Here is an 11,469-nt window from a genome sequence, read left to right as displayed (position 1 = left end):
TCTGGCACCCTCTTCTGGTCTATTCACACACCTGCACTAATGTGCACCCCCTCCCTCAAACACACACACACACACACACACACACACACACACACACACACACACACACACGCACATTACTAAAAGTAAATGTTTCTTTTCTTATTTTTATTTATTTATTTTATGTATAAGAGTACACTGTCTCTGTCTTCAGACACACCAGAAGAGGGCATCCAATCCCATTACAGACGGTTGTGAGCCACCATGTGGTTTCTGGGAATTGAACTCAGGTCCTCTGGAAGAGCAGTCAGTGCTCTTAACTGCTGAGCCATCTCTTCAGCCCCAATATAAATATTTCTTAAAAATAGATTCTTTATTTATGTAGGGATTTAAAACAAGGGCATTGTGGGTTAAGGTAGACATTTAAAAGTAGTCATGTGAAGCAAATAGACACACATACACATAATTTAAAGATAAATAAATAAATAAATAAATAAATAAATAAATCTTTAAAAGAATGTGAGATTTCAGGCTGGGGAGATGGCTCAGCAGTTAAGAGCACTGACTGCTCTTCTAAAGGTCCTGAGTTCAATTCCCAGCAACCACATGGTGGCTTACAACCATCCGTAATGAGATCTGATGCCCTGTTCTGGGGTGTCTGAAGACAGCTACAGTGTACTTACATATAATAAGTAAATAAAAATTTTAAAAAATAAAAGAGGGCTGGAGAGATGGCTCAGCAGTTAAGAGCACTGACTGCTCTTTGGAAGGTCTGGAGTTCAAATCCCAGCAACCACATGGTGGCTCACAACCACCCATAATGAGATCTGACACCCTCTTCTGGTGCATCTGAAGGCAGCTACAGTGTAGTTAGATATAATAATAAATAAGTCTTTAAAAAAAAAAGAGTCTGAGATTTCTTTCTATTGGTGCATATGCTCATGTGTGCACATGAAGGCCAGAGGATAACCTGATTGGCCATTCTGCAGGTACATTCCTTTAGTTTTCCTTGAGACAGGGTCTCTAATGGGCTTGTGGCTTGGCAAGTAAGCTAGGCCATGCACTGGCCTCTCTCTACCTTCTCAGTACTGGGATTAATGAGGAGGGAGCGCTGGCATGGTTAGCTTTATAAAAACGTGGTTGCTGCGGAGCAATCTAGGTCCCAGGGCATCTTAGGATTTTACTGCTGTGAAGAGACACCATGACCAAGGCAGCTCTTACAAAGGCAAAAACATTTCATTGGGGCTGGCTTACAATTTCAGAGGTTCAGTCCAGTATCGTCATGGTGGCGAGCCTGCCAGCATCCAGGCAGACTTGGTGCTGAAGAGCCGAGAATTCTACATCTCGATCCAAAGGCAGCACCAGGAGACTGTCCTCTGTAGGCAGCCAGGAGGCGGCTTTCTTCCACACTGGGTAGAGCCTGAGCATAGGAGGAGACTTCAAAGACCACCCTCACAGTGACAGGCTTCCTCCAACAAGGCCACACCTACTAATGGAGCCACTCCCCATGGGCTAGGCATCTTCAAGCCACCACACAGGACAAGCACTACTGAGCTCCCTCTTTGACACATTTCTTTCTTTAAATAGCAAGCCCAGCTACTGATATCGAGGATCCTTCCAAATCCAAACACTACATTTTAGAGCTTAAGCCAGAATGGCCTGCTGAGTAACTGCTAACGCACCTTACACACCCTTGCTTCAGCAGGACAAATTTACACAGAAGTGAGTGTTTTACTAGGCAGACTGCAATAATATGGTTCCGGCCAAATTAGACCTATAATTCAAAAACACATACTTCTGTAATTTAGGGATGAGATGAACCCAGTTCTGGGTACGAGGCAGGGAGTGGCACTTAGCCACACCCTGTGTCTCAGGCTTCTGGCTGCACCTTTGGTCTTTTGGCCAGCTTTGGAATTCCTCGACAGCTGCATTCACTCAAAAGAACCTGCCACAGCTTAAGGTTGCTCCCCTGCAGCTGTTTGCTGAAAACTGATCTTCAGTGTAGTAGAATGGTTATGAACTTGACTTAGTGGAAGGGGACTGACTGACCTTGGGACTGCTCAAGGCTTAATGCCACCTTTGAGAGCAGGTTGTCACAAAGTGAGTGTGCCTTTTCTTTCGCTCTCTTGCTTATTCAATCTTTAGTTAAAAAATGATGCCGTCACTTCCTTCTCCAGCCCCTCCTGTTTCTTTATTATTCTTACACAGATATTATACACCGGGAAATAAAGGTGTAAATGTTTACGTATGACCTGCTGAGTCTGTTTGGTGCTGCTTGTAAGTTTATTTTAGGGCTGAGCACTTTGTATTGGGTAACCAACTAGGGGTTACCTTTTTGGGGGAGAATTACTCTCTATGTCGGCAGTCATGAGTTGCTCAGTTGTCTAGGAGTGGGACACCTGCCCCACCCACAGGATTTCCTCCATGTTAGCCTGTCTATAGGTGGTGTTGTTATTGATCAGGTATTGTTTAGATAGCCATATATAGTTGAAGTATTGTGGGTGTAGCCTCCCTAGCACTTCTGAGACAAAATCTCACAGCAAACTTCTTGGCCTTCCAGCTCCAATTTTTCTGCCCCCACTTCCTTTTTTTTTTTTTTTTTTTTTGGTTTTTCGAGACAGGGTTTCTCTGTATAGCCCTGGCTGTCCTGGAACTCACTTTGTAGACCAGGCTGGCCTCGAACTCAGAAATCCACCTGCCTCTGCCTCCCGAGTGCTGGGATTAAAGGCGTGCACCACCACGCCCGGCTTTTGCCCCCACTTCTAAGAGGTTCAGCGACATGATGAGCGGGAGTTGCACCATGGATGTACTGTCTGGAGCTGAACTCCCACAGTCAGTCGATCACCACACTGGAGGGAATCATGCCTGGTACTAAAAATCTAACCAACTACTATGGCTAATGAGGTCATGGGAGACAGAGGACCTTCTGTGACCACACTACTAGATCTATTTAATTTCTAACAGCATTCCAGCATGTATCCTACCATAGCTAAGTGAAGCTCTCACTCAACATCAAAGATGCCTCTCTTTGCAGCAAAGGGACCATTATAGGAGGCCAGAACTGGTCTCTTGGGTTTGAGACAGGGTCTCACCACAGTCTTGGCTGGCCTGGAACTCAATATATAGACCATGACCTTACACTCATAAGCTATCCACTTGCCTCTGCCTCCCAAGTGCCAGGATTAAGCACCTGATTCTTGCTTCCTATCTTGTCTGTGACCTCTTCCACCACTGTCATAAAAACTGTCATGTCCCCTTATCATGTGTGACATGACAGGGGATCCTACAGGAGGTCCTCAGGAGATTTACTGACCTCGATTGGGCTCATCAGAGCTTAGAACCAAGATAAACCTCCTTGCCCAATAAGTTAGCCAAGCCTTGGGTATTTGGTTATAGCAACACAAGACTGACTACTACATAGTCTCTCACATCTATAGAATTCAATAAGAAAGCAGTTGAAGAAGATAACAGTTTCTACAAGGAGACAATGATGTGTTAGGAGCCTAATGGTAGATATCTGAATAATTCAGTTATTGCCCACTGTGGAGTAAAATTCTCAAGGGACAAAGGGAGAGAACTGAACGAAGTGATAGCATCAGGACTCCATCAGCGGAGATGACTGGATGAACATACACTTTAATGAGAACGGTTTCCTTAGTAAGTGCATCTGTGAGCTGAAGCTGTGTGGCGTCAGGACTTCGCTTCCTGCTCCACAGGCTTCAGATGCCACTGCACGACCAACTCCCCAGTGCTCTTGAGGCATGTGCTGGACATGGTCTCTTCTGTGGGAAGTCCCTGTGGCAGCTTCAGAGGCTGGATGCGTATCAAGTGTTTAACCACTTTCAGCTTTGCATTCACCGATGGGATGTTCTTGTGAATTTGAGGGCTGTGTGCCTAGGAACAAGAGGAGCAATATCACAGATCAATTCAAAAGGCAGTGGTACCATTTCAGGAAAACATCACATTGAAGGACCATGTTTTGTATACTAACTTATAATAAACAGGGCACACTAAGTGACACATTTAAACATAAGAGATAGCAAATGCACACAGTGTGGGTTTTAAAGTATGAGCCTGCAGCCAACAAGACTCTGAGGTGGTGATTAGGATCGCTGCATACCTTCTGTAGTCCAAGCATCTTGATGGTATCTTTTTCCCAGTATGGACGCCTCTTTGTACTTCTTATTCTTGTGACAATGTGCAGTTTGTGAGGGTTCTGGGGGTCCCCACCATACTTTTCATGATCTTCAGGTTTAGGCTGAAACACCTAGAAAAGGAGAATCATGACTGGTAACTCTCCCAACTTACAGTTTTATATATTGCCTATGCCTTAAAAAATGGACAACACTGCACAAAAGTTCATGATGATCCTGCCCATCATCTTTCTGTTATCCTTAACCTCGGCCTAAGCAGTTTAGAGTCTGAGAATTACACACTTTAGCTTCAGGCTTTTACGACAGGACAGTCAACCAGCATGGCTATTGTAAACAATCTGCCCAGAGCTGAAATTCTGAAATTGACGTTATGTGGTAAATTTTGCCCTCTGTATTCTATAACTTCTTCAGGTGATACTGGAGAGATGGCTCAGCAGCTAGGACAATTGCTGCTTTTGTGGAGGACCTGGGCTCAGTTCCCAGCCCCATATGGTGTTCACAGCCATTCACACTCTAGTTCCCGGGACCTGCTGCTGTCTTCTGACTTCCTTGGGTACCAGACACACATGATACACATACATACAGGCAGCCAAAGCACTTATACACATAAAATAAAAATTTAAATATTTGAAAATAAAGTAAATAAAAATATAGTAGGGGAGGAAACCTGTACAAAGACATTTCTGTCCAACAAAATGACCTCTCCAGCAGCTTGACAAGGTTAAATGGCCTTTCTTTTTTTTTTTTTTTAGATTTATTTATTTATTTTATGTATGTGAGTATACTGTAGCTGTACAGATGGTTGTAAGCCATAATGTGGTTGTGAGCCTTGATGCGGTTGCTGGGAATTAATTTTTAGGACCTCTGCTCACTCTGGTCATCCCCGCTCACTTGGTCCCTGCTTGCTCTGGCCCAAAGATTTATTTATTATTATATAGAGAAGTACACTGTAGCTGACTTCAGACACACCAGAAGAGGGCGTCAGATCTAATTACAGGTGGTTGTGAGCCACCATATGGTTGCTGGAATTTGAACTCAGGACCTTCAGAAGAGCAGTCAGTGCTCTTACCCACTGAGTCATCTCATCAGCCCAAGGCTAAATGGTCTTTGCTGTTTAATTGTACTACCAAATATCTCCCTAACACACCAAAAACTAACAGCCATACACAAGTACACAAGTACTTACTTGTACAGCTTCATTACTGCCTCAAGCTGGAAGCAAGCAGGTAAGCACATAAACAAACTACATAAACCTGCATCATGAACTGTCAACAAGAAAAGATTTGTAAGAAGCTAATATACAGACTGTACGATTCTAACTATGTGGGATTCTGGGAAAGTTAAAACCAGAAAGTGATTGAAAAGGCTGCTAGGGACTAGAGCCTGAGAGGCGGGACACAGTGACATGTAGGGCAGTGCACAGTTCTGTGTGACACTGCAGTAGTGAATATATAATCTTATGCATTCATCAAAACCCACAGGGTGATACACAGCATGCAGACTGACCCCATACATGACGGCCTGCAGTAATGTCCAAGTTGTTTCATCTATGCTAATAGTTGCTTTATATCAATGCAAAATGGGAACCTGTGAAGAAGAGAGGAAGCCTCCATGCCTTCTGATCATGTTCTTCTGTATCATTCAACTGTTTTACTACATAAAGTTCAATTAACTAAGAAGCAAGTGAAACCCAAACAAAATTAAAAGGACAACAACAAACTAAAGGAGAGCTTTGCCTGTGTGGTTGATGCAGGAAGTAAGGACAGAGTCACAAGGGGACAGCCTCTACTCACAGTCTTCTCAGGACGATAGTGACAAAGACCACAGTATATAAAGGGAGAACCATGAGCAGAATACACAGGCCAGAAAATTATAGGAGTCCATTCCTATGAAACCCGGTGGGCTGGGAGCAGAGGTCAGCTTCCTACAGTGCTTCCAAGTCTGCACTATATCTGTCTATATGCACTTCAAGTCTGCACTATATCTGTCTATATGTACTTCAAGTCTACACTATATCTGTCTATATGTGCTTCCAAGTCTACACTATATCTGTCTATATGCACTTCAAGTCTACACCATATCTAATATATATGCATGTGCAACCTAAGCAAATCTCCACTAGCAGGCTGTGACCTGCCATGAGCAGTGTTTGCTGCTGTGCCTGACGTCTGATGACCTGAGCTCCACTCCCCAGCAGTACCATGGCAGTGGAGAGAAATGACTACACAATTGCCTTCTAGGCTTCCACACACAAACCAGGACAAGTGCACACACATCTGTGCAACAGAAACACAGACACAATGCAACACACAATGGAATAAATTTGAAAATAACTTATAATTTTATAAAATTGGTATATAAAAATATTTTAAAAAAGAATCAGGCCTTACTTTATCTGGAATTCTTGATTTGGTAAATTTGTGACGAATCCATTCTGTACCAATGAGAGATTCTGCACCTTTCTTCACAGTCTGAAGCAGAAAACATCTGTCATTTAGAACTCCATGTAGGGTAAGAGCCTGTATCCACCAGCCTTTATGTGACAAGTGTCTGATCTAACATAGTCTACAACAGTCTAACGTGGCTACCTCACTGAGTGGACGCATCTCATTAAAGCACTAATGAACAACAAAGCAAAACCATATGCACTTAGACTTCCAGTCTGGGGTTGGCTACTTCCTTCAAGTTTGGAGCAGGCCTAAAGAGTAAGACACTGTCTGTAAACCAACACCACACAAAGCACAGTGAGTGTCCCTAGTCCTAACAGCACCACCAGGCCCAGCTCTCACCTCTTGACTTTATTGCCCAGTCCTCCTTTACTTGTGCAGTTGGACACAGGGATTCACTGCAGTCTTTCTCTTTCAGACTTCTCTGAACTACAGAGCTGATCCAACAACTAGAGGGTTAAGTCTAGACAGGGTGAGAGAAGGGAAACCTGGTCCTGCTTCCTTTGCTTACAACACTAAGATGTGAGTCACACATCTTCCCAGAGGGTCAGTTTCCAAAGTACCAAAAGGGAGACCATACTGAATTCATTAGCCAAATGGAAGTAGCTGACATTTCCACCCCCACAGCCAGGAGGTGTTCTGTATGGAGTCCTAGCATATCTCTGGGTCTGTACCCAGTCTGGTCAATATGTATTCATTAGTTATCCCAATGTACTCTCTAAGCACTAGGAGGAGATGCTAACACATTTCTTTTCTTCAGGAGATTGCATATCTTCTACTTTTTCTGTTTATCTGACTGTGATTGAAAATGTATTCTTTTCATAATTGAAGGGTTTCCCCTAAAACTGTAACATTAAAACAGACCAAGGGCAATCAGCAGTAGCCTTTTCATTGGCTTAGTCTACAGGAAAAGGCATTTTGGGATTGGAAATCTCTAGGGAAAATAGCACATAGAGCAGGAATGAACAAGGGCTGGGTGTAGCTCCGCTAGAGTGTATGCCCAGTGCTCATAAGGCTCTGAGCTCTCACACCACAAATGCAGCAGACCTAAACCAACTAATTTACATCAGAAGGACCTTTTAAAAAGATTAACTTGCTTTTGTGTTTTGTAATTAACAAGAGAGGAAAACATAAAAAAGCAAGTTCTTAAACTGAGGATGTAGCCCACTTGGCACAGTGCTTGCCTGCATGCATCAAGCTGAGTCCAGTCCCCAGCACTGCACAAACCTGGGCACTTGGGAAGTGGAGGCAGGCAGAGCTCAAGGTTATCCTCAGCCGCACAGTGAGGTGGAGGTCAGCCCTAGCTGTAAGAGAAAGCCATGGAAAGTTAAAGCTTACCTGCAGTCTGCATGGAGGCCTCGGGAACGCGGAGCGCAGAACCCCAGCCATGGGGGTGGGAATTCTCTCTTCAGAGGCTGAGGAGTAGGAAACACACTGCTGGTCAAACACATAGCAGATGGGCACATCTCCCCTTCCGTGTCGGTAAAACCTCAGTAGTCATTATACGTTAAACAGTCCTATTTTCATCTAGTGAGCTTAGTGTCTGCGTTCATCCCACAAAACTGGGAAATGGAGTTTTCTATCACCCAAAACTTGTCACAACAAGTATAAATAATATTTGATCATTTTTCTTTGTCAGAGAAATCACAGAAAATGCAAAACTAGATGGTACTGAAGAAATTCTACCTCTTAGAATCAGAACCAAGTGCCCTCTTATTTTACATATGAGGAAGATGACTTGCAGAAAGCAATCACTTCCCCAAGGTATCCAGCCATTAGGAGAGTATGTACAGATAGGCATTGGTGGCACATGCCTCTGACCCTACACTTGGGAAGCCTGGGACAGAAAGAAAAGTCCTCCCTTTCAGACTCCTCATCTCCCCTCAGGAACCCTGCCAACCACTAGGGTTGGCATGTATGTACACATGGGCTCACTTTGTTTGTTGAGAGGACAACTACACCAGCAGCTATGAACACACTTTGTGCTCAGATAGTGACTTTAATAGCACTCGCTTCAAAGGGCTCCTTCAAGAGACAGCTGACAGTCTGCTGCAACCTGAGGAACCAGGAAGTCGGTACTCAGAAATGCAAACCCAAGGGAGCGTATTAAAGGGATACAGACACAACTGAAACAGCTCCCAGTGGCCATACTGGAGTGACTATAGTTAAACAAACACACAACAAAGTTTCAGTTTATAACTGGGACCTACACTGTCATGGATCAGTCCACACTTACATACAAGTAAAGGGACTGGAGCACTGCTCCCAGGAGTGCTGTACAGAACAGCAGGGGTTGCCATTAAGGAGAACAAACTGACATGTAACACTACCTCCACCAGGAGATCAGGGATGGGGAACACCAATGGTGATCAGAGCGGACAGCATTCCAGCCAGGGCTACATAGTGGGAACCTATCATAAAACAGAACAAAACGTTGCTAGCACCTATACTTGATCCCAGGACATGTAATGAAATGACTTCCACCACAAAGCCGATACATTTAACTCCACTTAAGAGAAAAACCACCGTGGACTGAGGGTTATTGTGTGTGCTAGCTAATTTTATGTCACCTTGCCATAAGCCCTGCTTGAGTTCCTGTCCTGACTTCCTCAGTGATGGACTATGATGTAGAAGAGAGATGTGTCTCTCAAAGGAAAATACACCCTTTCCTCCCCAACTTGCTTCCTTTTTTTGGTCATGGTGCTTCATCGTAGCAATAGTAACCCTAACTGTGGAAAACACTTCATTAACACATTTTCAAATATCTCACTTCTCGAAACTGCCAAGGTCATCACAACTAGAAACCCGAGAAACTGGCCAAGAACCCAAGAGCTACACAATCATCATTATATACAATACACACTACATTGGTGTCTGAGTTGGATCCTGGAATATAATAGGACATGGACACCCAACAAAGCTAAAGAAATCTGTCTTAATAAAGCAAATGACGTTAATAACGTACCAATTTGGTTCAGCAGCTGCACTGAGCACCCTACACTAATATTTGATGATAAAGGCAGAAACTGAGCAGGGAAGGTACAGGTCCCTGTACTAAGCTTCACTCACCACTTCTCTTGAAATCTAAAATTGCCTAAAGCTAAAAGCTCATTTATTAAAAAATAAATTAAAAAAAATTAAAGCTGGAACTAGGAATATGTTTCAGAGGTACAACGCTTACCTGGCATGCATGAGTTTCTGGGTTCAACACCTAGTTGAAGCTGGAGGTCTTCTCCCTATTTTGGCTCAAACCTTCTCTTGTCAACAGGTCTACCTGGATCACGCTGTTTCAGTCCTGAATGAGGACTACCTCCACCAAACAGCTTAACATTCGCAGCCACAGCCCTGCCAGCACTTCTGCACCTTGCCTTACTTGAGTACTCGTGTTCTATTGTACTTTGCTGGTTTACCATTTAGTGGCTGTCTCCACTCTGTACACGGGACAGTGCCAGAAGACAAGGACTTTATATTTTGGTTTGGATCTGCTCAAGTCATAGATGTGTCTCTCAAAGCAGCTTCGGCACTCAAGATTCTCTGCTGAAGTTTAATTTCAGATATAAGCAGGCAGCACCATCAAAACTGCTTTTTGTTGTTGTTGTTTTTCCTTTTGGTGAGGGAAGGTACTGGGGATTGAACCCATAGCCTTGCATACAGAATATAAGTGCTCTGAGCTGCAACTCATTTCAATACAGTAGGCATTATTCTTATGTGCGTAGCTTTTGGACCTTGAAGCAATTATACTGCCATCTACTGTACAACAACTTTCCTCTGTACTGTTGCAAATACCAGAAAAATGGGGCTGGAGACATGGCTCAGCAGTTATGAGCACTGGCTGCTCTTCCAGAGGTCCCACATTTAATTCCCGGTGACCACCTGGAAGCTTACAAATGTTTTTTTAACTCTATCTAGTTCCAGGGGATCTGACTATCTTCTGGCCTCCATGGGCACTACACGCACATGGTGTAGATATGACAGGCAAAACACCCATACACATAAAAATAAACTGAAAAATACCATTTATCACATGGGATATATAACCTATTTCTATTTTCTAATATGTTAATATATGAGTATACACAGAAAAACAAAAGGCTGCCAAAACCATTTTTCCTCTCCCTCACCCCGAAAGGTTTGCTGGAGTTTTGTTGTTGTTTTGCTTTTTTACAATGGTTATGCACGTAAACAGCTCTTTACCCCTAAACTACAACACCAGCTCGTAAGTGGTTCTTTAATTAATTTCTCTTTCTAAAGGGTCAAGGTATATATCTATAACGAGGAGTGAACATTCCTGAAAATACAGAACACTGAATTTCCCGTGCAATCAACCGCGTTCTCTGAAATCAACAAATGTCTCTCTTCTTCGAATTCCCAGGACGTAAAGGTAGTAGGCAGCCGTCATAACGGCCTCTCAGCCACCAAAAGCAGCTGCTTTAACAAGTGACAATCACAGGGGCCTGCAAAATCACTGTCTTTAATAAACAGCAACTCCAAAAACTCAGCACTCTAAAATCGCAACATCTTAAAATTAAGCAAGTTTTGCCTTCTTAAAAAAAAATAATAAATTTCACTGACGCTTGGATGGCTCGGACCTAGATCTACACGAGTGAGACTCTCAGAGACACGCGCGTCGCAGCACGACTCGAATAAAGTGACAACCTGGCTGCTTTCAGAAGATCAAGAAATAGGTCTGCGGGACCTCCAACTCGAAACAGAAAGAAAGTCATTTCGTAACTGCAGAGAGAGCCTCTAGCTCCCACGACCGCACTCACCGGCGACCGCTGTGTCCACTCCGAACGTCCCCGCAGCCGGAAGGAGAGGAACAGAGGCAGGTGGACCCAGTGCAACATTCAAACCACGCCGTTGCCGTCACAGACCGTACGGTTCTTTGG

At 43.7% G+C, this 11,469-nt stretch overlaps 1 protein-coding gene across 3 annotated transcripts; it reads right to left on the bottom strand.

The window, feature by feature from the left end:
• Positions 1 to 3,595: 3,595 nt before the first annotated feature.
• Positions 3,596 to 11,457, bottom strand: Mrpl30 (mitochondrial ribosomal protein L30). Of its 3 annotated transcripts, none has more exons than NM_027098.3 (6): positions 11,350 to 11,457; positions 8,911 to 8,991; positions 7,919 to 7,995; positions 6,524 to 6,604; positions 4,100 to 4,246; positions 3,596 to 3,873 (listed from the first exon to the last, which is right to left on the bottom strand). In NM_027098.3, exons 3-6 carry the CDS (start codon positions 7,967 to 7,969, stop codon positions 3,670 to 3,672), a joined length of 483 nt encoding a protein of 160 aa, NP_081374.1. In that variant the 5' UTR covers positions 7,970 to 7,995; positions 8,911 to 8,991; positions 11,350 to 11,457; the 3' UTR covers positions 3,596 to 3,669. The 3 variants fall into 3 exon arrangements, with proteins under 3 accessions (NP_081374.1, XP_011236719.1, NP_001343411.1); XM_011238417.3 differs by having other exon boundaries at positions 9,762 to 11,381; NM_001356482.1 differs by lacking the exon at positions 8,911 to 8,991.
• Between the last annotated feature and the right edge of the window lie 12 nt (positions 11,458 to 11,469).

Source organism: Mus musculus, chromosome 1 (assembly GCF_000001635.26).
Source record: "Mus musculus strain C57BL/6J chromosome 1, GRCm38.p6 C57BL/6J".
Lineage (NCBI taxonomy): Eukaryota > Metazoa > Chordata > Mammalia > Rodentia > Muridae > Mus > Mus musculus.
Note: the sequence above shows the minus strand (reverse complement) of the source record. Positions and strands in the feature narration are given on the sequence as shown.

Coding starts and splice junctions, on each gene's coding strand:
- Mrpl30 (NM_027098.3), bottom strand. CDS start 7,969: ATGGCTGGGGTTCTGCGCTCCGCGTTCCCGAGGCCTCCATGCAGACTG. Junction 4,247..6,523: donor AATCAAGAATTCCAGATAAA/GTAAGGCCTGAT, acceptor CTCCTTTTCTAG/GTGTTTCAGCCTAAACCTGA. Junction 3,874..4,099: donor AGATGCTTGGACTACAGAAG/GTATGCAGCGAT, acceptor TCTTGTTCCTAG/GCACACAGCCCTCAAATTCA.